At 43.1% G+C, this 27603-nt stretch overlaps 1 protein-coding gene across 5 annotated transcripts in view; it reads left to right on the top strand.

Moving 5' to 3' along the window:
- MSRA (methionine sulfoxide reductase A) overlaps nt 1–27102 on the top strand; it is a 300787-nt gene extending 273685 nt beyond the window's left edge. For 3 of the 5 annotated variants that reach the window (XM_087776798.1, XM_087776795.1, XM_087776796.1), the window contains one exon: nt 26232–27102. In XM_087776798.1, coding sequence (XP_087632924.1) covers nt 26232–26396 — 165 coding nt within the window. In that variant the 3' untranslated portion in view covers nt 26397–27102. The remainder of the gene's footprint in view (nt 1–26231) is intronic. The other 2 variants (XM_087776793.1, XM_087776797.1) reach the window with 1 other exon arrangement.
- Nucleotides 27103–27603: the final 501 nt, after the last annotated feature.

Raw genomic sequence — 27603 nt, 5'->3', positions numbered from 1 at the left:
ATTAATGGAACAATGTTTTAAGCTGCTTGATAATGTACAAGTGCAAAATAGAAAACCACAACAGTGCTAATATGGAACAAATTAAGAGATGCCCAAAAATAACCTCTAAAATTATGCTGTGTAAAAGTTCTGTAATGTGAATAAACCACGTAGAAAATACTCTAGACAGTCACACTAGCAGGCTGCTGTGGTATACCTTGTCGTGGGAGGTAATGATTAACCCACCTCTCTCTCTCCTAGAAATTTCTTGAATGATTGCATCCCTGGATTGCACTTGTCTTATTAATAGGTGCATCATGTCAGTGGGACAAAGCTTGAAGGGCAGAATCTGGCTTCATTCATATTATTAAAGTCCTTTGCTTTCGGAAACAGGGTGGCCACTTGCAAACTGCCTTTGGGAATGAGCCCTGGCCCTGGCTCTCTGAAACTGTGCTTGGAAAGCATGGGAAAGAGTGTTAGTTGGCATGGGCTAAAAGCATGCCATGGGCTGCTAGGAAAGCTTAGCAGTACTGAGGATTGAGTTCCTCTGCCCATGCCCTGGCACTGTTTAATTTACTAGTATGGCTCTAGCCATATTATATTTTATTAGCTTGGTGGGTATAATTGAATAAAACAATCTTTCAGGAGCTAATGGGGTTCTTTGGGCAGACACAGTGTGCTTCAGGGTAAGTGTAGGTTGCAAACAATATCTTTGAGTGTAACTTGTTTATGATAATTAATTAGAAAATTTGAAAGGAAGGGTGCTTAGCTGCCTTAGAGCAGATGTGGCTGATAGCAAAGGAAGCAGTGATAACTTCATGGTCATCATATTGAATGTTACCAAAAAAAAAGAGGGTTCTCTCCTTCTTAGCTTTTTTTTTTTTTTAATAGCTGAAGATCTTGCTTTTTATGTCAGGATTTGAAGTCTTCCATTTTAATCCATTTCTAAGTGTTTCACCCTTCAAGAGCAGTTGGTTGTTTTTCTATGATATTCCAATTCTCTTTGTATTGATCTCAGAGCTGGTAGCAGTTACAAGTGGCTGGAACTTGCAGGAGAGAGGTGAGATACTGGGAGACTGGAAAAAGGCAGATTTGGTGCCTGTCGTAATACTAAAGGGGAACGGGGGACCTGACAATGTAGAGATCAACCACTCTAAGTTAATTCCTAGAAATCTACTGGCACAAATAATCAAGGCATTTGCAAGCACCCAGAAGATAACAAGGAGATAAGTAACAGTGAACATGGACTTGTCAAGAACAAATGACATCAAACTAATCTAATTTCCTTCTGTGACAGGATAAAAAAGCCTTGTGGACAGAAGAGAAGTAGTAGGTGTCATGTAGCTCTGTGCAAGAAAGCTTTTGACAGTGCCCCTCATGACATTCTTGTAAGCAAGCTAAGGCAACAAGGTCTACATGAAACTACCGTAAAGTCTGTATGAAATTTGCTGGAAAGCTGTAGTCAGAGAAGTTAACAGTAGTTTTGACATTTATTCTGTGTCAAAGCAGAAAGATGCATTGAATGGAGTTGCACAGGGCTCTGGTTTAGGCAAACGAATTTAAGTGCATGTATTTGGAGAGGAAAACAGCAAGGCTAGGAGGCAATTTTATAGAAATAGATTTAGGATGAGTATGGTGAATGGGACCCAACAATGCTGTGTTCTTGGAAAAACATGCAAATACATCCTAGGATGTATATTTATGAAGTTAGCCTACACACCATATGCAGTAAACCTGCTTTATTCAGCTCTCACAAAGCTGTGGCTGTTTTGCCGTGTGTGGTTCTGGGTGATGTCCTTCAACAAAAACATAAATCAGCTGGTGGAGATGTAGAGTAGAGCAATAAAAATGATCAGAGATGAGAAAAGATTGGGCAAATATCCATCAGGAAAGCTGGAAATGCAGATGCTTCTGTTGTGGGACAGTAGGATGACTTGCAAAAGTCCATGCAAACCGTGTGATACCATGGTGTCTTTTTGCATGTGTGTATTTTGTCAACTAATTTCTATTGCTCTGTGTCAAAGTAGTGAATGAACATGTGAAACAGGATTAGTCCTAAGAATGTTCCTTGAGGAACTCTAGTTTTAATTTTCCTTCAGTCTAATCTGGCTCTAATTTAGGGTGCTTTTCTGTCATATTTCCTTTAGCCAGAGTCCTTGTACTAATTAGCATCTTTACTTTTATCACAAATAGTTTCCCATCTGGCACTAGATCAAATACTTAAGTATTTCTAGTATTAGAAGTCACAACAGAGCTGTTCAGTCAAAATTTTCCAGAAAATTAAGAAGGACTATTAACTCTGTCCATTCTGGGAAACTCCCATGGATGCTAATATTGCTTAAAGTGATGTATTGTAGTGATCTGTCAGATACGTTATGTCTGCTTATGTATGCTGAAAATTTCGGGACTCAAGGTCTGCCTCTCCTATATTTGGTAGTCTGAATTGAGCTTAAATGTCCCAGTAGCCAAGGCAATCATGTTAGTCACCTGTAATACGGTGGGCTTTTTTGTATTTATTGTGGCCCTTCCTCTGTAGCTGGACTGTACTGAGTGCAGGACATAGTATACAGACATAATATAATGAATTCCTTTGGAAAAATATGGTGACATGAGCGTTAGTTCCAACATCTCTTCTTTCCAAATGGTAAGGAGGCTCAACCTACATAATCCATTTATTCTATGCTTTGTGAAATTTCTTTAAGAGAATCAGAATCCTTTATGGGAACTTGATTGTTGCTAGAAGTCAGTCCCAGACCCAAAGGAAACCTATTTCTGATTCTTGTCTTCTCCTATTTTACTATGCTGGAAGTGCAGAAGCAGTTAAATCTCTCTCTTTCCGTCTTGCACACACACACGCACGCACGCACGCAGGCTAACACACCACTTTGTACGATGCGTCTGCTTGGCAGCTTGTGGGAGTTTTGCTGGCGCGTGGGAGAGACCTGCAGGAGTCAAGTGCAGCATTAATGTGAGTTCCCAGTGGCTTCGAGGGAAGCTCATTACTGACCTGGCTTGTGCGTCTTGTTCATTTACAGTAACACTTTAAATATTTAATCGATCTCTCATTCTTTCCTGTCATGGACCATTTTCCCTCAATTGATTCCTTTTTGGGGGGGCAGGGATGGTTGGAATGCATTTATGTTAGTGGAATTCTATAAATTATACTCACTAAGAGGCCAGATACAATAGGCCGATGTGGAATTAGTCTAAGCTTCATATTGTATTTTTTGCCCCTGGATCTCAAAGCACTTCAGAAGCTCTAACTAGATAAAGGTGAAGAGCAAAGCTCTGCTGAAAGTTAAAATGCCTCTGTAAGTTCCCAGGAGCCGCTGCTTAGGAGTTGTCGCTGCAGAGGTAACAGGAATATCCTTTCGATAATGCTCGGCTCACTCAGCTTCAGCCTTTCTGGCTTTTCTGTCATGATGAGGGATGGGATGCACCCTAACTAGAGGGAAGGAGAGTGGAAGGTTGGCATGAGAAACATTGCTTTTTCCAGCAAAAAGATGTATGGTCTTCTTGGTTGCATCTCCTGAGACTCCTCGCCAGCTCAGGCAATGCTGAGGTACTTGTGAGGTCGAGCAGTTGCACAATTTAGCTGTGAAGCATCTCTTCGGTAGGTAGAGATGTTGTAACATCTGGTTTACAAGTGGGCAAACGGAGGCACAGGCAGGGAAGGGGCCTGCCGCAACGTCTCATCTACAGACTCATAAATCTTGTGTTGACTTTGTGGGATCACAAATTAATTTTTACCACAAAGGATTTGACAGCAACTTTTTTTGGTGATATTTTTAATAAGGTCTATAAGCCTCACTTTGTAATCCTATGAAATAGGCATTAGACAGCATGCGCTTGTAAAAACAGCCGTAGCAGGCACAACTACTTTACACGGCTCTTGAATGCACTCGGGGGAATCATGAAAACAATATCACACCTTTGGGGCTGTACAGAGGTCTTGGACTACAGTTTGGCCTTGTTCTTGATGAACACGACATGACTTTATAAACCCTATAAAGAAAGAACTGCAGGGGTACTTGCCTTTCACCAAGCCAGGCTCGGAGAAGATACTAAGAAACCTTCAGTAGCTGAAGGCAAATGCTTCTAATGGGCAGGCAGAGGAGGTTTTCAGCAAATGTGCTTTAAAATAGAATAACAAAATAGATATTCAGAGCTGCTTCTGGGCCCGGCAAGTTCTTTGCCGCTCCTGGTGAACATGGAAATCACCTTGAAAATGTGTCGTTTTTCAAATCGAATTAAATCCCTTGCACGCTTCCTCAGTTGCTATTGATTTTTATTTTATTGATCAGCCAAGAAATGCTTGGGTATTTCAGATATGCATTTAAAGTATTCCCGTGTTATCTGGTTTTGCACTGTCAATCTTAAATCTAAATGTCCTCAATTAGCTGAAATAACAAATAATAAAAAATAAACCCCAACCCTAAACCTGGCCTGTTCCCTAGTAACTTGTCATGAAGTGCTATCCCACAAGTGTCACAAGTGTTTTTCTTGAAATCACAGTGATATAGCACAGAAGAAAGAGAAAGCCAGGTTCACGCTCTGTGGGAACAGGATATTTTCGTCTGTAGGAATATTTGCTTTTCAACACAATACTTTGTAATACTATCCGCTATTACCCAGCTAAAATGATCAGCTTTTTAATTCAGAAGATAGTATTGCCTAACTACAAGGACCACTGTCTGTCCGACTCTGTTTATGCTATTACTATTTAAGCAAGGGTTTGAAGTAGTGGGCTCTGAATACAGTTAAATTGCAAAGACAAATGCTGCTGTTGTCGTTATTGATGGTGTATGTCCTTGATACAAGTGCTGTATCTCAAGGAGAGAAGTATTCATGCAATCGTCCACTGCTGACTTTCCTGGCACCCTTCAGTTCAGTTTTGTTTGGTAAGTGGTGGAGTCTTTGAAAGAAGATGCAACATTTCAATTACTCCTCTCTTTTCTTTCCTGGAAACTGTCGAGGGATAAGAGCTGTGATTGTAATTGAAAATATTCCTACAAAGCCTCAAAATTATTATAACTGAAATTAAAATCTTATTCTTTAACTACTATTAGGTTTCACCTTGAAAAATCATGCCTGACTTTCAAAGAAGAGAGTTTCATGGCTAATAATAATAAACTTCGAGAATTTAGCAGATTTTGACCATTCATTTTCCTATAGGGTCACAAATAAATACCAGGGAAGTCTCAGTCTTCTAATTGCAAATTTGATTTGCTTTGACCTGGACTCACCGTCAGAAATTTTGGCACCTAACTGATGCACTTAACACAGGAACATAGAAATGATGGGGTCTTCTTCTGTAGTCAGTGGAGCAGTATAGGCACCTCTGGATGGCAAGGCAAATTTTAGGAGGACTGAACTACTCTCTGGAGGTGAATATCTGTTGACGTTGACTGCAAAGTTAACAGTTGACTCTGATGTTGACTGTGAAGCTAACCAGCTCTAGGGCCCCCAACATAAGAAGGACATGGACCTGTTGGAGCGGGTCCAGAGGAGGCCATGAAGATGATCTGAGGGCTGGAGCACCTCTCCTATGAGGACAGGCTGGGAGAGCTGGGGTTGTTCAGCCTGGAGAAGAGAAGGCTGTGGGGAGACCTTATAGCAGCCTTCCAGTACCTGAAGGGGACCTACAGAAAAGCTGGAGAGGGACTTTTTACAAGGGAGCATAGTGACAGGACAAGGGGGAATGGCTTTCAACTGAAAGAGGGGAGATTTAGATGAGATATAAGGAAAAAACTCTTTACTATGGGGGTCGTGAGGCACTGGCACAGACTGCCCAGAGAAGCTGTGAATGCCCCATTCTCTGGCAGTGTTCAAGGCCAGGTTGGATGGGGCTTTGAGGAACCTGGTCTGGTGGAAGGTGTCTCTGCCCATGGCAGGGGGGTTGGAACCAGATGATCCTGAAGGTCCCTTCTAACCCAAACCATTCTATGGTTCTGTGATTCTATGATTCTAAGTGGACCATGCTCCTAAGTTCAGGTTATGCAGGAGGTCCTGAGCAGGTAGCTGCTGCTGCATCTCCTGTAGAGGAGTTAGGTGGAGCCATCTCCCTGCCAGTCACCTTTTACTGACTGCTCAGAGAGACATTAAAAAAAATGTTTCTGCCTTAACAGAAGTTGACTGCTAAACTAGTGAACGGGTGAAAGAGAAGAAGTTACTTCCAACTTCAATCTTGCAGGTGGAGCTGGATGCTCCCCATTTCAGGAACGTCTGACAGTTCCTCTCAGAAATCTTTTCCTCAGTTGATTGATACTTTAGCAAACATTAATTTGGGGGGTGAAATTTTCCATGCCAGTTTTCTGCCTCCTCAAACTGATATTTTTAAAGATCCAGCCAAAATTGTTCAGAGAAGGAAGCTGGAGAAAAACATGTTGTTTTCAATACTAAAATATTTCTCCCAGCCTGTCTACGAGGAGCCCTGGTACCTCCCTGCTGCAGAGCAGAGATCTGAAATTTGGTAAGGGGGCAGCTTTTGCGCATGTTCTGCTTTTCTTTTTTTTTTTTTTTTTGATCTCCCTGTGGAAATTTCCCCAGCCTTTCTTAATTTACAGGCATTTTAAAAAAAAAAAAAAAAAAAATCCCACACATTTGGGAGAGATGTCACAGCATTTAACAGCTGAAGCCTTCAAAAGCCGCTGCGGGGTAAGTGTCCTACTGCTCTTACTGCACGTGCCCTGTTGCTGCAGCTTGCTTTCCACCGCTACCTAAGGGACAGGGATGCTCCTTACCCTCACGGCTGATGTTTGCTCTTTGCAAATTTGGGAGCTGGGTTCTCCTGGGATTTTAAAGCAAAAGCACCCAGTGCAATGAGGAGGAACAAGCTGCCTGGCTAGAAAGCAAAAATGAAAGAAATCAGATTTTAAGGGGGGAAAGAAAGGAGCAAGTTGGGAGAGGGAGAGGGGAACAAGAGGGCTAATGGGATTAGAAATTGCTTAGGGCTGCTTGGACACATCGGAGAGGGAGCTGGGACCAGGAGCCTGGCAGGAGGAAGCCCCCGGTACCTGGGTCTGCAGCCTGCAGAGCTCGGAGAGGGGCTGGCAGAGGAGACAGGGATGAGGAAAGGTTCAGAGGGAAATCAAAACCACCTGATAATGTGAGGGAGAGGCATAGCCCAAGCAGAATTCCCATTGCTTAGCCCACGTACTACTTGTAGCACCACAAGCCAGCACAGAGCCTATTTAAAAGCTGACCCGTGGGCTACAGCCTTCCCCCTTTTCCCTGTATCTCATTTTTAAGGTTCTGTACACAGCACATGATCCTGCACCTCCTTATCTCCCAGGGAACACACAGCTTTAAATACAAAAGCCATGTTAAACTCGCCAGAACAAAGTGCTTGTTGCTAGATTTTAATCCAGCAAGCCCAGTGAATGTCCACTTTTTTGCAGCGTTAGGTATTAGAAAGGAACAAGACACACATGCTTTCAGAGAAGAAAAAGAAAGGAAATCAAGCTGCTTTCATGTATTCTTTGTAATTATTTTTCCCCTGTTGTTCAGAATTCAAGTTTAAAAAAAAAGGGGGGAAAAAAAAAAAAAAGGACTCTAACATTTACTGGCAGTAATCATTTCACCATCTGCTCAGGCGTGCTGCTTCCAGAACACACGTTCTCAGCTGCTGAGCAGTCAGCTCTCCGCTCCCCTTCCTTTCGGAGACAGGGATGCCAGCAGTTCCTAAACTGTAACAGCATGAACGAGGCCTTTTTTTTGAAAAGGCAGGAGAGTTAGGACTTTTCACCAGATTGTTTCCAAGACTGAGCTGTTCCCTGACTTGACGGTTCTTCATCTGAATGCGTGCAAGTGGTAAAAATGCGGATAATATTAATATTTTAATATTTCAGGGTCCCCCAAGTGGGTTTGCTTTGTAGTAGAGCTCCACTGGCACCTGGGCTGCTCTCAGCGATGGATTTAGCCCGTGTTATTTTAGCTGTACCTAGGGGAAAGCTTTCCTGGTCGGGTACTCTTATGCCTGTGCATAGACACTTTTGATTTCTGCTCTCATGAACCGTATTGCTGAGCTCAGCACCCCTCTTTCTAATGGCTTCTTCCCATTCTCTTCTACATGGTATACAGCACTGAGCTGTTCAGCATCCCAGCCTCCTCTCTGACAGCCCAAATCCCGCAGTGAATCACAGCGTATCAAACAGAAGGAGGTGTACCTCACTATCAAAAGGGCTTGGTTGGCTAAAAGGAGCTAGGACAGCCAGCGTTACCCTCTCTGCATGCTCCGGCATCGCTGCCTTTCAGCTAGCGGTGAGCAGAAGCACTTAAGTAAATATATGACTAATTTAGAGGACAGAGGGTAACATTAATTAGCTCATCCTGTCCTTGAATGTTTCTGTGTCACTGACTCCCTAATCCATGGCTCTTGCGTTTTCTGTTGTTGTTTCTCATGGCAATAATAACCTGCGATCTCAGTTTGTACATTTAAATTCAAAATGAAAAAACATCCATCAGTGAAAGACCCTATTCAATTCTCCCACTGTATAGCCAGCGCTTTACAAAGAAATGAGGCAGAGTGAATTCAGAGCCCATTAGGCATGTCCCAGGAGGCATGAATCTATATGCTTACAGATGTGCTTACAGATATTAATCTGCATTAGGAAAAAAAATCCTGCTTGACCGAAGGTATTTGTTCTAAAACACACAATTTAAAGTGCAGCTTTGTACGGAGAAGGGACTCTGTGGGATGGCTTTGAGTGACTTTATGTGTGTTTCATTGCATCAAGATCAAATTTACTCCTTTACAAGCAGAAGAAATATTATTTCTCTGTCAGCCTCACATACTTGCTCTGGTTTCCATAGCCCAATCTGGATGGGTGTTTCCCATCCAGGAATCAGGGTTTTTTTTAATCAGCGTTTGATCCAGCTGAACTGTAATGCAGACCGCAGAGGTTGGAGCCTCAAAACCGCTTTGGGAATATCCCTTGTTTCTCAAGACAGTGTCTGTGTTTGTGCATCAGCCTCTGCATTTTCACCTTTGAGCATGCTGTGACGCTCAGACCAGTTCTTTGCTGCCATTTAAGAAAATATCAGTCTCTGAGATAGAATGAGTTGGACATGCTATTTTATAAAGGTTATGTGAGCCAAATATTTATCATCCTCATAGCACAGGATGGTGACACAGGGCAAATCAGAAGATAGGCAGGTAGAAAAAAGGAGTTGGGAAGGCAAGAGATGGAGGCTAACGAAGAACATGAAGCAGGGAAAAGAGAAAAAGGGAAGGTGTTTGGGCCTGAAAGAGCTCTTAAGTATCAGTGCCTATTGCAAATTTTCCCTGTGCAAAGGAAACCCATCCATTGACCTCCTGTTGCTGTTACCTAGATGTAGGAGCTCTTTATAGTGCTATTATATGATTATTAGATGTAGTGCTGTGTGGTAAAGGGGAGCAGGAAAATCCCCTGCAGGCTTGCTGATTTTTAAGGCCAGAAGCCCTTTCACACCCTGGGATGGGCAGATGCTGGCCACTTTCATAAGGTGAGCGGCCATGTCCCACAGTCTGTGCGAGACAAGCTCAGCTCCGGGGCACAAATGTTATATTCATCAGCTGAAGAAAACGAGACAGAAACAGTCTGTGCTTGGGAGATGGGAGAGAACGACTGGATGACCTTATTCCTTCAATGGAAACACAGGTACCGTCAGCATGGATTAAGGGCAGCAGATTTGAGACCATCCGTGGTGTCAGGCATGGTGTGAGAGGCCACGCTGACTTGTGATCTTGGATATATCACTTGGAAGGGTATGGGAAATCCTTTAATGTGTCTCTCCTGCCCACTTTGAGTTGCCTAGATGGTGGGACCCCCATTGCTTCCCCTGGAGAAATGACAGCCTGGCAGGTTTGGCATCTGTTGGTGCCTATAGCCTTGATCACAGTGAGCGCTTGGACCGAGCCCCTTCATTTCCTTCTCGTAAAACCCTCAAAGGAGCCACGCTGAGACGGACGTAAAGAGGCAGCAAAAGGGAAGCAGTTGTTCTCCGAAGGAAGGAGTAGAGGGGTGTTGCTAACACTGTGATTCCTCAGAGCAACATGTCCTGATGCAGCCTGCCATGCCAAGAGAGGCACGGAGCCATGCGCGACATCTCCAAATGGTCTGTTTAGCTTTAGCTCTTGCTTCAAAAAAAAAAGAAAAGGCAGGGGAGAGGGCAGAGACCCCAGCGGAGGCTGGGGAGGTGTTTTAGGGGGTGGCAGGGGGAGCCCCATCGTTTCTCTCTACTTGTTGTAATAACCTAAATGAACAATTTTGAGATTTCATAACGCTAGCCACTTCCTAATTAGGACAAGCTTAAAAAGGACCACTTGGCATCCTTGTTGGTGAGAGCCATGTGCTACCTGCGGCAGGCCAACTCCAAAATGAAACTGATTTTTCTCTTACCTACATTCTGCATTCAAGCAGCTGCTCCTAACAGGTGCTTGCTCTCTTCCTAGCAGATGGCGACAAAAAAATGGGTTTGTTGGCAGGTTTTGCCACAAAGCAGCCTTCTTATCACACATATTGATGTGTATACAAACATACACGAGCGCTATCAGGCTTTCAGTTTAAAAAGTAATTCTCCTTCTGATATAAGGTCAGTCACGTGGGGTCTTAGCAAGAATGGTATGTACTTCTCTCCTTTGTATCCTGGGTCTAAAGGCATTTGTGACTTAGCTGCCACATCAAAACCCTGGCAAACATTTGCCCGTTACTTCGACTCTTCTGCTGTATCTGAACGCCCGTGTGGTAGGAGGAATATGTAATGTTAGATTGCATACCTCCATATTTATCAGTGCGTCTTTAATAGCTTGTACTAGCTTAAATAACGATTAGAAAGCCAGCAGGTTTTAGACGGGGACTACTCTGATGTTTTTCTCCTTGCCATAGTTTAGGGTAATATAATAGAAACACAGAAAACAACCGATCTGTTTCCTTAAATAAAACAACCAACTGAAAATTTACAGTGGAGGAGAGACATAGCAACGCATTTGAACAAAGAACTATAACTGCAGCATTTTATCACCGGGAAAGGCACCCAGGACTCTGAGTGCCGAAATGTGTTCAAAGGTGCCTTGGGGAAGTACGCGGGGAGATCATTTGTTCTGTATTCATCACCCGAAGAGAGACAGCTGTCAAACAAATCCTTATATCCCGTTTTGTTCTTGGCCTGTTAACTCTGATTCCACCTCCCAGCTTTTGCCTGGTGAGGGCTGTAAACTCGACAAAATGGTGCAAAGCAATGCCAGATTCAGAGGACTACGGCATCGCCCAAAAGACCTTTCCTACTTCTGTTGCTTGTCGTGCAAGGAGCACCAGGAAGACCCCTGCTCGCTCTGTTTTGCTGTTCATTTCAAACAAACAGCCTGAGCCAGGACAACCAGATGAGGATGACATCTGGCTATCAAACCTCTGCCAAGTCGCTGCTGTTCCGTAGCTGGCAGGAAGATGATGTGCTGCAAATGCCAGGTTCTCGCTGAAATGTAAAGTGCATTCCCTGCATTTTCTTTGCTTCCTATCCAGCCACAATCAGTTCGGTATTTTGTTTTACTAATGGCCAAATTCAAATCTCCTTTCCAGCCGCATAAATCCATTTCATCGATGCTAGGAGGCTTGTACGACGAGTGGAATTTGACCCTGATGTCCAAGATGGTCTCGTATTTTCTAAGCTTACGGACAAATTAACTTCTTGACTGTGAATCTCATTCAAAGATACCTCCTGTGGGGTATGTTTGTGGTGAGGATTGCTAATCACATATATGAGAGCAGTTTGTATCTAAACTCTTCCAGGAAGAAGTACGTAGAGCTTGGGGCAGGTGGATAAGCCAAAGAAGCTCTGGAGGTCTCCTTCGCTGCTATTTTTCTTTAAGCCTAAGGTCTGCCTCTTTAATAAGAAACCAATATACCTCATAAAAAAAAGCACTGTGTCTTGTGAAAGAAATCTGGTGCTCATGAAAGGTATGTGGAGTTAGAAGATAGCTCAGGAGCCGCCCGTGATACATTGCTTTCTATTGGGCTTAGAAGCAGTTTGATCAGAGCAGCACAGGGGAAGCTCACTCAAGGACGGTGGGTGAAGGAGCTGAAGCTGGAGGATTTGCCCTGTTTCTTTACGAAGGATTTTTGTTTTCACCCCTCCTTGCATGCTGCTGTACTCTCAGCATTTTTGGTGGCTGGTAGAGGGCATGAAAGAAATAACTATGCTGGTTTTGCAGCTGATGTTCTGGCCAAGTGCATTTTTTCCCCCTCTTCTGGTAAAATAGTTTTGCTGCAGGCACAGGTAACCAGTTTTCAAAATTGTAGAAGGAAAGTAATTGTATTCAATAAATATGCAGAGAGCTTGGGCTGTTGAAGTGAACTTGCTTTGCAAGGGGCGCAGAGTCATATTTCTACTTTTCTAGTTAGCATCCAAAGTATGACTTCTTTGCCACGTATTTACAGATTTCAGGAGTATCATTGTGCTTGCAGTCTGTGGGCTTGTAAGCAGAAGCCATCTGCTTTCGAGGGCACTCACACAAGAAGCGGATATTAATGCTTGAAGAATAACTCAAATCTTTTCAGGTTGCCTTTGGTGAACCAGCTTGCTATGAAAATGAGGTCTGATTTCCACAATTCATACCAAAACCTTCACCAAAGAGTCTGTAGATGGGTGGAGATTAGAGAAATTAGATTAATTGTGTCTTATTTTGTCATGTGCAGCTGTGCTAGTAACTCACCAGCGGTTTCATCTTCCTAGAGAGCTTTTGTGGAGCTGATTTCAGAGGAATGTATGTTTAGATATGGCCCTGGCAGGGTGATGCAGTGAGTGACACTGGATGTAGGAGATCACCAGCTTCTGTTTGACCCCAGCTGTGCCCATTTCCCTTTAGTGCTTTATCAGTTTTGTCTGGTTTGGGACATGTGCTGACTCCTTGGAGTTTAATTCTGTTGCCTGATGCACAGGTGTCACGGTGACATTCGTGATGTCCTGGAGAGGCATCTTCTGGCCTTTAGATGCCACTCCAGTGCGATGGGGGTTCCCATCAGTCTTTTATCAGACCTGCCAACCTCCTGAGCATGTCTCTGGTACCCTGAGCTGCCTTGCGTACACAGAGTTCACTGCAATACAAATAAAGTGTGTAGCTGACAGCGTTACCCTGCCTTCTGCTCTGAGATCAGTTGGTTTCAGCATCAAATAAGCAAACCCAAACCGATATGTATGGAAATTCTCAGGATTGTACATGCTTATTCAAAAGGTATTTTCATCTGCTGGCTCCAGTGTAGATCTCACATACAGCAAATTCAAACCATAACAATATTTTTTTTAACTTCATCAAAAGTTACCCTCTGTCTATGCCATAGGAATAGGTTACAATATTTTGAATTAAAATCAAATTTGATCAAAGATTTGTCAAATATGGGGGGATATTTGCATTGGAAGGTATATACAGATAACATAACTAACTTGAATCATGTTCAATGCTATGTAACTGCTCAACATGAAATATCATTCTGAATATCTAACTGAATCTATGTATCTTTAGGTTCTGTCCTTATCAAGGATCATAATGCATCCTCCTGTGAAATAATCAGTTAACTCGTGGAACTATCATGGCAGTATGGTTTATTCATGTCTGCACAAAAAATAAATTGCTTGATATTATCCTGGTCCTTGAGAGCAAAACTTTTTTTCCAGAAAAGACAACAAATAGCTAATTCAGGTTTCCAAAAGCATAGGTACTATTATCGTTAGTAAGACGCTTAACCAACCTGAAAGCAAATGCTAAATGATCCAGATCTTAGTCTTATTAAGCTTGTGTGTTTTCTACCGCTTAAAAGCCTATAAAAAACCTAAAGATCTGGGTAAATGAGATTTTCTGGAAGGCAAGCTTTAAAGTTTACCTCCTTCTCTCTTTAAACAAGAAGGCGATGCCTCTATTTACATGCCGTTTCTGGAACTCAAACGGAGCGAGTACATCACTGCTGCAGTGTTTCATGGAACATCCTTTGTTTATTCACACTGTGCCACTTTTAAACTTCAGATGTAAACAACAAAGGCTTCTTTGTATTTCACACTATCTCATACTCACTACCTTCTGAAGTCCAAAGCCAAAACACTGTGGAATTTTACCCTTCTCACACTTTCTTCTGCTTCGGATGCATTCTTCCAGCCTTTTCTATTTATAGTAGCTGGAAAAATACTTATCTTCTGATTAAAACATGCTCTGTTCATTTTCTCTTGACTTTTCAGTCCTTGGTATGGGCTAAAATTGTATTCCCTGGTAACCATTTAAAATATAATTTCAGTTGTAATTATGCATATATTTGATTACAGAAACAATTTATCATCCTGAAGGATCCAAACTGCTTTGAAGTGGTTGACCTGTCTGCGATCTGTTACACAGATGAAAAATCCAGAAAATATTCCACCAAAATCAGCTGGTCAGACAGAAAGGTCAGCAAGGCCCAGGCTGGAAATGCAGCAGATGTCTGACAACACATGTTTTAGTGCAGAAGAGTACGGTTTCCATATCACACCAGAGTGGGAATTTTAGTTGGAAATGTCACAAAACTTTAGCTGCACTGATCCTTGAGATCTGCTGCTGAGAAGTGCCCCCTGCCTTTGGCACCGTGGGGAAGGATCTCATTTTATGTGTCATTTGACATGCAGTGGGTCAGGCGGTGCGTGGTGTCCGCATCAGTCTCGGGCTGGATCCATCTCCTCTCTGCTTGCTGATGCCCGGGGCAGGTAGCCAAGCTCTTTGCTCCTCTTCTCCTATTCAGTGCTTATCTCTGTGGGAGAGACAAGGACAGACTACCCAGGCAGTTTTAGACACTTTGCTGTGCTGTGTTGCATACAGTCCTGTCCTATATGTGTAATATAGACGAAATCTTACTTTTCAAGAAAACCAGAGTAGCATGGTGTTGATTTTTTCCTTTCCCAGGGATAAGTAGCATCCTTTATCATCCCATCCCCTTAAGCTGCATTTGAGCACGAGAGATATCTGATGAGCCCTTCCATCGAATGCTGTGCTCAGCGCTGGGCCCCTCACCCCAAGGCGGCCATGGAGGGGCTGGAGCGTGGGCAGAGCAGGGCAGCGAGGCTGGGGCAGGGGCTGGAGCCCAAGGCTGGGGAGGAGCGGCTGGGGGAGCTGGGGGTGCTCAGCCTGGAGAAGAGGAGGCTGAGGGGAGCCCTCATCGCCCTCTGCACAGGCTGCCTGGGGAAGCAGGTGTGTCCCTGTCCCTGGGGGTATTTAAAAGCCGGGGAGATGTGGTGCTGAGGGACATGTTTTAGTGGTGGGCTTGGCAGTGCTAGGCTAACAGTTGGATTTGATGATCTTAAAGGTCTTTTCCAACCTAACCAATTCTATGATTCTATGATTCTGTTCGGGTAGAACATTTAATGTATAGCATAACAAATAGTGTTGCTGTAAATTTCTAGGAGTGTTAGGTCCGTGTTAGATCTTTCCTTATATAAGAAACCAGCAACATAGACTGAAAATACTTTAATGGTGACAGCAGCTAGTTAGGTAGGTGACTCTAGTGGTAGGCATTCAAGGTGAGTCTTTCTCCACTCTGCAATTTCCTCCTGTGGCTGTGTGAAAGCTTGGTTGAACGAACAGCATCAACAAAATTCCCTTGCCCTCAGTATGGCCAGAGTTTCCCTTGCGCTCTCAGCTGACCCGGCAGCTGCGAGGCGTACTGAATGATACCTTTCTTCATATTTGTGTTAAATGTGGCAACTGGAGCCTGCAACTTTGGTCAGGCTCCTGACTGTGCTAAGTGGTGCACATTGTGCCATTGTAAGAAATAGCGTGCGCCCTGCAGAGCTGGAATAAAAAAAGATGAGTAACATTAGTGCCATTTTAAAGAATGAGAAACAGAAGCAAAAAGAGAGATTGGGAGCACTTGTTTTGCTGAAAGTCACCAGGACGGTCAGAGGCGAGCCAGGTGATAGTCCTGCTCCTCTGGAAAGCAGGCTCCGGGCTTTCACCACAAACAACTGTGTCTTCTAAAGAGGGTGGACAGCACAATGCAAATCATCTCCCAGCTTTTTTTGGGATGAGATGGTTTAGCATTACACAGTAACGGTCATGAGAGGCTGAACAGAAAAACAGAGATTGTTATTGGAGGCAAAATAAGTGGCAGAGTTGACAGGTTGCCCAACAATTTCCATTATAAGGATTTTCTTTCAGGTATTCCAGTATACCAATGTTTATGATTTCAGAAGTAAATATTCATGCTTGGTCTCTGTCTGAAAGTTTTTCCCTTCGATTACAACAGAAGTAATTTCTGGACTTTTTTTGGAAGAGTTTAGGAAAAGATAAGTTGTTTATTCCTCTTAAAAATTAATATGTTTTCCTGAGAAACTGTCATGGTTATATGTTGTGGAAGAAATACTTGATATAAATCCAGTGTTTACTCCAGTGAGAAAAATAAAATGACAGCATGGTAACAGTAGAGCTGAACAGAGCCCTCTACCTTAAATATGTGAAATGAACATTTTTACTTCTACATTGCAACTCCCCTGAATGAAAAATAATTGCAATGACTTCCATTTATTGCAAAGGGTACAGACACCAGGGAATACCTTGCATCGCACAGGCTAGTCTGCACTTTGCAACAAAGAATGGTTCAGAGGTAACTGAGCTAATGGAATTGGTAAAGTCTTGTCGACACAATATTTATATGTGGAGTGTTTTCTTCTGCTCACAGACAGCATGGATTTGCCTGACCTTACCATTACACTGCTTTTGGAGCCAAGTTAGCTTCTCAGGATCATTCAGGACTGCACCATGTGGAGACACCGGTTCTGGTGTGCAATAGCTTGGAAGATTCTGCACTGGTTGTTATCGGTGTCCCCGTCTCAGTTTTGACCTGGCCATTTTTCATTTCAAGAATATGAGAGAAATGGATGAGTGATTAGTGAAGAACAGTCTGCTGTCTCAAACCACGGAATAGATTTTAGCTTTAGATCACTGAAAGTCAGAACAGGGCATATCTTTTCTTAGCTGTCATAAATTATCCATGCAGGATGAACAGTAAAAGGCTGTTTGGCTGCGTTAAAATTGGCTAGACAAACAGAATTTCCATCTCTCTCAATGGCTCCTTCAACACCTAATTAGTTCCCAGATGCTAGTTGAGCAAGATGTCTTTTATCTTCACTAATGTTATCTTCCTATACCTTCTAAATGCCCCCTGGTGCCATTCTTCACTTTCATCTTTCTTCCCTCAAAAGAGGGCAGGATGGGTGTTCAGGAAGCTCTATTGTGAAGGTCAAGCTTGTAAAGACTGTGGGTCAAGTTGATCCTGTTATACCAGTCAGTATCTGGAGCAAAAGCTTTGAATCCAGAATTAGACTGATAGGATGGAGAGCAGGATACAACTTCCTTCTATGCTTGTTCGTAGGATCAGTATCCATCAGGAAAAAAAGAGAATTGCAGATTTTCTTTCTCTGTCAGTTCTGTTTAATACAACTTAGGACAAACTCAGTGTCCATCTTTTCCCATTGCTAGAAGGTGCAAAGAATATCTGTATAAATCTGCCATTTCAGCTGGCATAGCTGATTGTTGTGGGCTACGAGGAAGTACACTCAGATGTAAAATAGTAGGAAATACCAGACTAACTGCACTCCTCACCCTTCCTAGACCCTCTGAGCATAACCACGTGGAGCCTCAGATATGTTAATAAGCAGGCTATCCTCCAACTGTGGTTTACCTTGGCAGGTCTGATGCGTATGCGAGCCCAGCAGTTCTTTCCCCTCTGGCAGGAATGGGTGACTAAACAGCCTCCTTCAAGCTAAATATTTAAGAGAAAAGCATTTCAGAGAAAGCAGATCTTCAAACCAATGGAACAGAATACATATATATACATGCAGCTTTCCCTTAAGGCTCATGAAGCTGTGTCTCTAGCCAGGTTCAGTCTACTCGATTCAGATGACATCCTCTGTTGGTTTTGTGGGTTTTGTCAATAGGCAAAAGCTCTGACAAAGTCAGTTTTGCAGTTTTATAGATGAGAATCATGATTCTTCAGCTTAGCACGTTGCACAACCATCTTTTAAGTTTCTATTGTATTTCCTTCTTATCTGCATATTCCCTGTGCTGCACTGGAAGAATACACTCGTATAAACAATTCCAGCAGGCCCATGTAACAGCATTTCTCCTCTTTGACCAGGCTATGTGTAGTCCCTATAGGATGTTTATGTCTTCAGATTTATAATGTAGTCACAGAGCAGCTTGTTTTCTATCACAGCAAAGACCAAAGCAACTTGTAAAGTCAATGGGCTTCACCATTTCTGCTCTTAGATCCATATGTCCACACTATGAAGGATGCAGAATTTATACCAACATAATTTGATCATTCCTGGTTTCAATCCTGCCCGATTTGCGAGAGGCGCGCTGCAAAGTGAGTTCTGAGACTAGATAGCTTCCCTGCAAGGATATTAATAATATTTAGAAATTATATAGCACTCCAAAACCCTGTGCAAGCATTAGCTAATTATGTAGCACTCCAAAGCCCTGTGCAAAACATTAGCTAATCAATTCTTGCAGCACCTACCAAGTATATCAGTATCATTCAGTCCATTGTGCAGACAGGTAAATGGAAACAGGAGAATGTGGATATCTGGTCCCAGTCCATGCCGCTGCCCAGTGTGGTAGCTGGGATTAGACTTCAGCACTTCCCAGCCACTGCTCCTACATTTTCCTTGGCAGGATCCTTCTTCCCATCTGGCTCACTGTGGGTAAACACATGATTTCCAAAAGGAGGTCACCTACATGGATGTGAACGCCGATTTTACCAGCTAGACATGATTTCAGCCCATTCCAGGGCTTTGTAGAGGTCACTGCCATCAATTAGGTTGGAAAAGCCAACATCAGTAAGTGCATAGAGAAGACTGGACCCAGCACAGCAAGCTGAATTTTAATATTCATAGAATCATAGAATAACAGTTGAGTGTTTACCAGTGAGGTGCTCCAGCCAACTGAAGGCAGCACAAAGGAAGCCGTTTAACATAATGTATCATTGAGATGCTATACTGCAGAACGGGCTGTCTTGCAGCAAAGGAAAGGTATATCTACATGACACTTAGGAAATGAAGGAGAACCAGTGTGCCCAGGTGGCCAAGAAGGCCCATGGCATCCTGGCTCGTATCAGGAATAGTGTGGCCAGCAGGAGCAGGGCAGGGATCGTCCCCCTGTGCTGGGCACTGGGGAGGGCCGCCCCTCGAATGCTGTGCTCAGCGCTGGGCCCCTCACCCCAAGGCGGCCATGGAGGGGCTGGAGCGTGGCCTGAGCAGGGCAGCGAGGCTGGGGCAGGGGCTGGAGCCCAAGGCTGGGGAGGAGCGGCTGGGGGAGCTGGGGGTGCTCAGCCTGGAGAAGAGGAGGCTGAGGGGAGCCCTCATCGCTCTCTGCAACTGCCTGAAAGGAGGCTGGAGCCGGGGGAAGTCGGTCTCTTCTCCCCAGGAACAAGCAATGGGACGAGAGGAAACAGCCTCAAGTTGCACCAGGGCAGGTTTAGGTTGGATATTAGAAAAAAACTTCTTCACCAAAAAGGTTGTCGAGCACTGGCCCAGGCTGCCCAGGGCAGTGGTGGAGTCCCCATCCCTGGAGGTATTTAAAAGATATGTAGACGTGGTGCTTAGGGACATGGTTTAGTGGTGGGCTTGGCAGTGCTGGGTTAACGGTTGGACTCAATGATCTTAAAGGTCTTTTCCAACCTAAATGATTCTATGATTCTATAAAACGTTCTTTCTTAGTTGCACATTATTGAGGCCTCCTGGTACTCATTGTGTTAGTTCCTCTAGACCAAAGTATGGGATAGCTGGTCCTCAATATAAGCAAGCATGTATTGCTGAAGTTTTGCTCCCAAGCCTGCCAGAAACTAATCCACAAACTTGGAAAGCCAGTTAATTTGTTTTCCGTTTAAAAAATATCACAGTAGTCATGTATCTAGGAGGTACGCATACTCCTATCCTACAGAAGATTGAGTCTGTGCAATTAATTTCTGCAGGCCTTCTCCTGAAATAGTGCAGCTCCTCTAACTCTCAGTGCTTTTGGAAACAGAGCTGAATTTCAGTATTGCTGCTGATGGTATGAAATTTTGAGTAGCCAATATAATAAAGGGGTAGCCCTAGAGATTTTAAATAGTCTCTCCCTGCTGGAGCACTCGGCATTGTGAGATTACTTGCATTACAGTTTTGCATCGGGGATGAATGATGGTACAGAAGCACGGGCTGTCACAGGTGTCAAGACACTGCAGTATTTTCAACATCAGTGGTTTTAGAGGGGCCATTAGAAATACAGGAGCTTCGTGTAACTTGCTGAGACACGAGACAAGCTGGATATTGCAGCGGCCCGAGTACAGGCCGTGAGCTTGCTTTAAGTGCGTATTGGATCAAACACAGGATGATGCTATTTTTATTAAAAGCCACAAAATGCTTGAAACCAATTAATACTCTGCTGCTTTACTAATGCCTCTGCTCAGAAAATCAAACGGTTTCATTTAACAAAACCAATTTTAAAGCTTTTTTAGTCAAATTTATAGGTGGGTTCAACCCCTTCTCTAAACTTCCATGAATGCTGCAATTTCAGCACAGCATATCAGTGTCGGTGGCTTCCAGTCTGTTCCTGCGAGTATTTGGAGGTACAAGGGAATGGTGCTTTTCTGGCACAGTTCATTCAAAATTCTTAAGGCACTTTATAAGTATTAGCTACTTCCATCTGAATATAAACAAGGAGCCAAACACCTTGAATGTGTTGTTGCCATGCTGAAATGTCAAATGATTAAATATTTTGACATACTTTGGCTCAATACAATCAGCTGGCTACAAAAAGCTGAAGCAGCAATTACTGTCAGTTAGGAGGGCAGTGGCAAATCCGAGTGTAGAAGTACCGCGTGCTAAATACAGTTGCTTGGGAGTAAGTGAAGAACAACCTTCTGTGGTTACACTGGTTTGGCTTATTCCTTGGCAGTCTACCATATAATCTCCCTTGCTGAGGATGGCATTTCGTATCACCTAACATAACTGAACTGAATTGCTGCCACTGGAACAAACCGATTTCGCTAAGGTGCAGACTCTGCTCTGTCCCGGTGACCCAGTGCATGGCCTTCAATTTAAAAAGCGGAAACATCTATAAGATGATACCATCTCTCTAAATGACTAGGACATCCCTTAAAATCTTTCTAATTGTATCTGCATGCCATAGGTTCCCCTCACTACAGCGGTGATGGGACTGGTAGCACTGGGTTAAGTGGCAGACAGTTGGATAACCAACTGGTATGGTTCAAATCATAAAAAAAATAGGGTTTGATTTGCTGCAATCCATTGTGGTTCCAAGCCTGTGTGTCCAAGGTTACATCTTTGCTGTCAGTGATGTTTGTGCCAGTTCGTGGTCCTACACATGCAGTGTTCATGTGTAGAGCACTGGCTATTTAATGGCCCAATATCTGCGGTGCAAGTGCTCTAGGCAGTGCCTTGGTGCACACCTCCAGTCTTGGTGCCACCAGGAGGAAAATTGCTTCTTGCCGGTATGTGCTGCACAAGTCCAACTATGGATGCAAATCTGCATCCAAAATAATTGCTCCAGTTCACTAATTCACTAATGTATTTTCCTTAGGATAGCTGAGCATTTTAGGAATCAGTTCTGGAGACAAAGCATCTGCAAAGCTTGAGCTGGCCATGAAGGACTTGACACAGGTAATACTGTTCTAGGAAGCTACATAATTCCTCGTGTCTGTGTTCACAGCTGAGGAATTTGGGGGTTTCCCACACGAAATCGTGGTTACAATTTTGAGGAGCTGTCTCAAGTTCAAGCTACAGCAAAAGAGGTTCAGAGCAAATCACTGAAATGAACAGTGCCAGGTCAGTGCAACCAGGTGGTGGTCGGCTTCAGGTATGAAAATAACTTAAATTGGAAATTGCTTGGACACTGGCATCACGGGTAAGCTGTGATTTAAATTGGCCCTGCTACCGAAGGAATGAAAAGTGGGCTGCTTCTGTGCTGAAGGTATCTCCAAGATGATCCAGCGGAATTGTAGACAAGTTAGGTCTCATGTTTTATGCTGTAGATCGCTTGAGTTATCAGAAGTTCGTAGACACACATGGACTACAGTGTTTCAGAGAAGAGTTGATGTGACTTTAGCAGAGGAAACTCATGTCTTGCACACATAATATAGTTTTTTTAAGAGAGCCAGTGCATAAAAGGGAGCCAGGCACTGTGGAATAAGAGGAAAGTTTCTCTTCTGAATGAATAACTGGTTATAGATAGGAAATAAAAGATACAAATAACTGGCCAGTTTTCGCAGTGAAGGGAGATTACCAATTACCTGTCTTGGGAACCTGTGCAGTTCAATATACTTATAAAAGAGCTGGAAAAGGGAGACTGACAATAGTGACGTGCCAAAATCCGCTGACAGTATAGAGTTATTCCAGGTAAGCAAACGTAGACATGACTACAAAAAGTTGCAGAAGAATCTGACAATATCAAATGTCTGGGCAATAAAATAGCTGCTGAAATTCCATGTCGATAAAAGTCAAGTGCAGACACAATGATAGGGTTTAAATTAGCCCGCGAAAGAGGTCCTGGCGTCATCGCAGATGGTTCTTTGAAAACGTCTTCTCAGTGCTCAGCAGAGGTCAGAAAGGCAAGTGGAATGCTAAGAATTGCTGGGAAAGAGATGGAGAATAAAAGAGAAAATGTAAGTACACCACTGAATAAATCCGTGGTGATCTTGAATAGAGTGCAATTCCAGTCACCCCATCTCAATGCAGCAGCAAAATAGAACTATAGAAAGATGCAGAAAAGGGCGAGGAGGCTGACCTGAGTTATGAAGTGGGGAATCTAAGCCTGTGAAGCTTGCTGAAGAAATGAATGAGCAGGATTAAGGCAGAGGTGTAAAATCAAGATCGCTATGGAGAGGGGCAATAAGGAATTATTTTTTTGCAGCAGAGGTTGTAATGACATGGTCAGGCAACGAGTTTAAAGCAAACAACAGGAAAAAACTTTCACAGGCTATAATAAATCAGGAAACTCATCAAACAGAATCTTTTACATGCTGGAAGTACAGGTTGTTTAAAAAAGTAGCAGTGTGAGGTTCCCAGAGCTGGCTCCAACATGTTCCTGCTCCAGCACCAGCTCCAACATGTTCCTGCTCCAGCACCTATCCCGATGGAACGAGTTGTCCATGTCCCCTCTGTCCTCTACAGCTGGGTGAGATCTGGGTTCTGGTTTGGTTTGGCCTCTCACCAGTAGATCCTGCCCGTTTTTTGGGGCTGAATTATAATCAGTTAAAGGTTTGTTGTGATCTTCTAGCATGATCTCTCCTATGACAAAAGCCACAGAATTCCCTTGAATGAATTAATGAATTAATTCTCTTTGAATTACAGAAGAGTATTTGGGGAAAAAAAAGATCCAATAGTACCTTAAAAATCTCCTGCACTGAGTAAAAGGTCCCAAGGGTTAATTACACTCTCCCTAATTTGGTCCTTCCCATTTCTGCATGCAAAAGCTGTAGTAGCCCTTTTGGTTGCAGCATGGTAGTGGGAGGTCACGTCGGATGGCTCAGGAATTTTAAGACAGCAAGGACTAAAAAGTCTGCTAGAACAGGATTATCATCAAATTATATCTGCCTTGGCGGCAGGAAATCAATCAAGAGTGGGCTGATTTACACCTGCCGGAGCCAGCACATCATGAACTTCATCATCTTTCCCAGTGATGTTTTTATCTTCGCATCGACACAGTCAGTGCAAGGAAAATATTTTCCCGTTTAAAATCAAAACATTCAAGGTAGTGTTTGGCAGAGTGTTGGAGCCTAGGGTTCCCGCTGCTTCTGACAACAGTGCTGGTATCTTTTGCTAATGACCAAAGTGCAATATAATGAGTTGTCTTGGGCTTCTGCTTTATTCAGCGTGCAGTGTTTTAATAGACTGTTAGTAATTCTGAAAGGGATAAATGATGTTTATGCCCTCTTGTGGTATGTTATTGAACAGAATGGATTTTCTAACTGACAAAATTAGGCCAATGATGGAAAAGTCCCAGGTAAAAATCTGTAACAAATACTGTTTTGCACAGTAGAAAAATACCCACCCCTCCAGCAGCATCCTCATGACTCAGTTCCGGGGAGGAAGCCAATTTTACATGCATTTACAGCAGCAAGTAAATGACTAATGCCCATGATGACAGAGTTTGTGCCATCTTCCCGGAGTGAAGATAATTTTAAAAGTGCTTTTCTTTGCTAGGAAGGTTAGAAAGTAAGTGAAATACTGCTTTCTAAAAGCAGTTGTGTTGACACCTCTTTGTGTTAGTTGTTGTCGACTGTTGTGATACATACCTTCACATTTGTTATCTTCTTTGCTCACACATCTGACGGGTAAATAATCTGACTCCCTTGGGGCAAAGCCTGTCCCAAAGATGAAAAACACTGTTTGGTGATTTTACATGGGGAAATAAGGCCAGATTCTTGTGAAATTGGGTTTGTTACCCCACCATGTTCAAATACAATGAAATAACTAGTCGACATCTTTCTCACCTGTGCTGAGAATTTAGATGTGGAGCTGAGAACCCAGGGCCTCCCCAGACAGGTCAGTCATGGATTTTGTATCGGTCTTATTACTTCATTCCTGATTGAAAATTGGATACAGCAAAATGTATCCTCCAGAAAGTGAAATTACCAGAATAAATCAGACTAATGCTCTACAAAGTCCAGCAACTGATCTCTGACTGTGGTCAGTACTTAGCTGTGCTGAGGCAGGATCTAGGAAACCCAACTGTAGGAAATTTGAAGACTTTTTGGTCCTAAATAATCTCCTGTTATTTAACTGTTAGCTAATGCTGTGAGGAAGCATTATTTCCACTACTTGTCATCTTTCTTTCTGCCCAGCCACCAAGTACGTAGAAGGCTATAGTAAAGAGGAAGGGAATGATTTCCTTTCCACATCCATGATAAGTACAGCCACAATAGTGGGTTTAAATGAAAATAGTGGGCTTAATTGGGCTAGGCTTTAGGAAAAACTCTGTAACACGATGGTAAATATTGGAATGGACTCCTTGAGGAAACTGGAGGATCTCCATCTCCGAGGATCTTTCAGGAACACTTAAAGAAATGTTTGCTGGGAATAAGGCAGCTTTCATTCGTTGTATCATGATGAAACAAGTTGGACTCGATGACTTACTACAGGTCTGCCAGCTTTGGTTTTGTGGTTCTGTGTGATGATTTCCTTTTAGTGATTTTATTTATTAGCATGATGAGAGAACACATATTTGTCTGGTAATCTTAAATGCTAGCCCTTCGTTCTTACAGCTGATCTTACTGTCAAGTCTGGCCGATAGCAATGCAATTTTATCTATGTGCAGTTCTTCACAAGGAGACTTTGTAAAAGTAGTCTGACGCCAGTTAAAGTTAGGTTATCATGGACTTCAGTGAGCACAAGTTATGTCCCCACTGAGATGAGAATTGTCTCCAAAATGTTGGTGCATACCAGTTTCCTTAGAAAGGAAAATTCAGTAGGAAAAATGTCATGGCAAATCATGTTAAAAAGAAATTTCCTCTGTCAGAAACCTTTCAGGAGTTTCAAATTCAGTTAGGGGATATCAGAAAGAAATTAAGGTCTCATTTAAAATCCCCACCCACATTCCTTCTTCTTTTCCTGCAAAGTGATTATTGCTCCTGGTCCACGTATTGGCAAATCTTTCAGAAATGAGCCATAATTTGCCTTAAAAGTACCTTTCTGGTCATGATGGAACTGTTCTTTTTGAAGAATGGATTTGCAGCAACTCTGTGAAGACCCCAAATGCTCTTATTTCTCAATGACATTAGTGGGGCTAAAATTTCACCCAGCAATTCTTCTTGGCATAAGGAAATTTGGGGTGGATGGCACATTTCAAAGCTGAGGCACCTGCCAGGTGAAGTTCTTGGACATTGCAAGGCAGCCGGCCAGGCTTGATCAAAGTGTGCTCTGCTGCCTTTCATATTTGTTTTCCACTTTCGTTGATGGCACCACATCCCTGCCTGGCACGGTTAATAAAGAGAGAATGAATGTGTGGCCATAGCAAATTAAACAAATGAGCCATTAAAACAGGAGGGTGCACTACCTCTTCTCACCAACGCCTACTTTGGTGCCTACAATGTCTCCTAGCAAAATAATGTGAGAGTAAAGATAAAGGGCTTTCAGGGATGTGCTGTAGCTGTGGTCCAAGCGCTGAGAGATGTCTGTGGCTCCTGCTGAGAGAAAACCCAACGTCATTCATCAGCAGAGAAGCCAGCAAACCACTAATGGCTTTCCATTGTGTTTCGTGACAGGTATTGACAGAGGGTGGTTTTGGTCCCATCACAACAGAAATCCGCGAGGCTCCGGAATTTTATTACGCCGAAGATTACCATCAGCAGTACCTCAGTAAGAACCCCGGCGGATACTGCGGCCTCGGAGGAACAGGGCTTTCCTGCCCTGTTGGAATCAAGAAATAGCCTGTGCTTACTCCACCGCCTCCACTTTGGTTTAGGGAGTTGTTTGAAAAAAGACAGGCAACTCCGATAGGTCTTATGGTATACCCACAGCATCAATGCCTAAATATTTGGGAATCTGTTGGGGTGGCTTTCCATAATCTGAGTAGTTTCCCATTCACCGACATTAAAAGACAAAGTAGAGGCCGAAATTGCGCCTGTTGGCAAATGCAGCTTCTTGCTCTGTGCAGCTCACTGGGTATCCCTGCAGTCTTGTTAATGTGGAGAGAAAACCAGCTTCTAAAAGTTTGGCTTGAAATGCTGTTAAAAGGATGAATTAGGGGGTGGTTGCACCTGCTAACTGCTTTGCATAGCTAATGCCTTCAGACGTGTTTATTTTCTTGGGTTAATGAATTTGCTCATGTTATGAGAGCTTTGACTTCTGGAGACATGGTTGGGCTCATCTTAACTATCACAGCCCTGCAATTTGATGTCTTTGAGAGTGGTGAATTTATAAGATCGGTAACTCTCTCACAATTCCACTTTCACTGCAACATGTGGTATCACCTATAGTGCCTATTTTCTGAAGCAATTTTAGTAAGAAAAAGTAAAAATTGTAATGTGATACTTCTTCTTGACAGTTCCAAAAAGCGTATAAACACAAAATCAATTTTGTTTCCTGCACTACAATAAATTACAAAAAAAAGAAAAGAGAAATGTTGTCTGCGATGTGTTCCATGGCTCTAAGTATATTTCGGGGTAGATCTAAAAAAAGTATCAAATATTATAAAAGGCTGCAGCCTGCTAATTAAACACCAGGGCTTTTAAATCTGTATTATTGTCCATGACAGTACAGAGGAGTAGAACTCATATTGGCTGCACTGTAACATAATTATTCCTATGATTAATTATTAGTACTTCAGTAGCTTGTGGAGCCCCCACCAAGACCAGAGCTCATTATGGCAGGTGTTGTGCAAACGTAATGTCGGGCAGTCTCTGTCCCAGTGTGTGTACAGTCAAAATAGCAGGACGGCCAGAAAGAGGCAAAATAAGTTTTCATTTTATTGATGGGGTTCTCAGAGTGGAGACTAAGAGCTACAGCCAAAGGACGTAGGAGATGCAGGGCTTATCCTATATGGGTATGGGATCCTATGGGTTATCTATATGCTATGGAGTATCCTAGGACAAACAGCTTCAGCAGGAGAGATGGGGATGGGTTTCTCCCACCCAT

This window comes from Nipponia nippon, unplaced genomic scaffold (genome assembly GCF_047370975.1).
Source record: "Nipponia nippon isolate SJK-2023a ecotype South Korea unplaced genomic scaffold, ASM4737097v1 scaffold_4, whole genome shotgun sequence".
NCBI lineage: Eukaryota > Metazoa > Chordata > Aves > Pelecaniformes > Threskiornithidae > Nipponia > Nipponia nippon.
The sequence above is the reverse complement of the archived record's forward strand: the minus strand, read 5'-3'. Positions and strand labels throughout refer to the sequence as shown.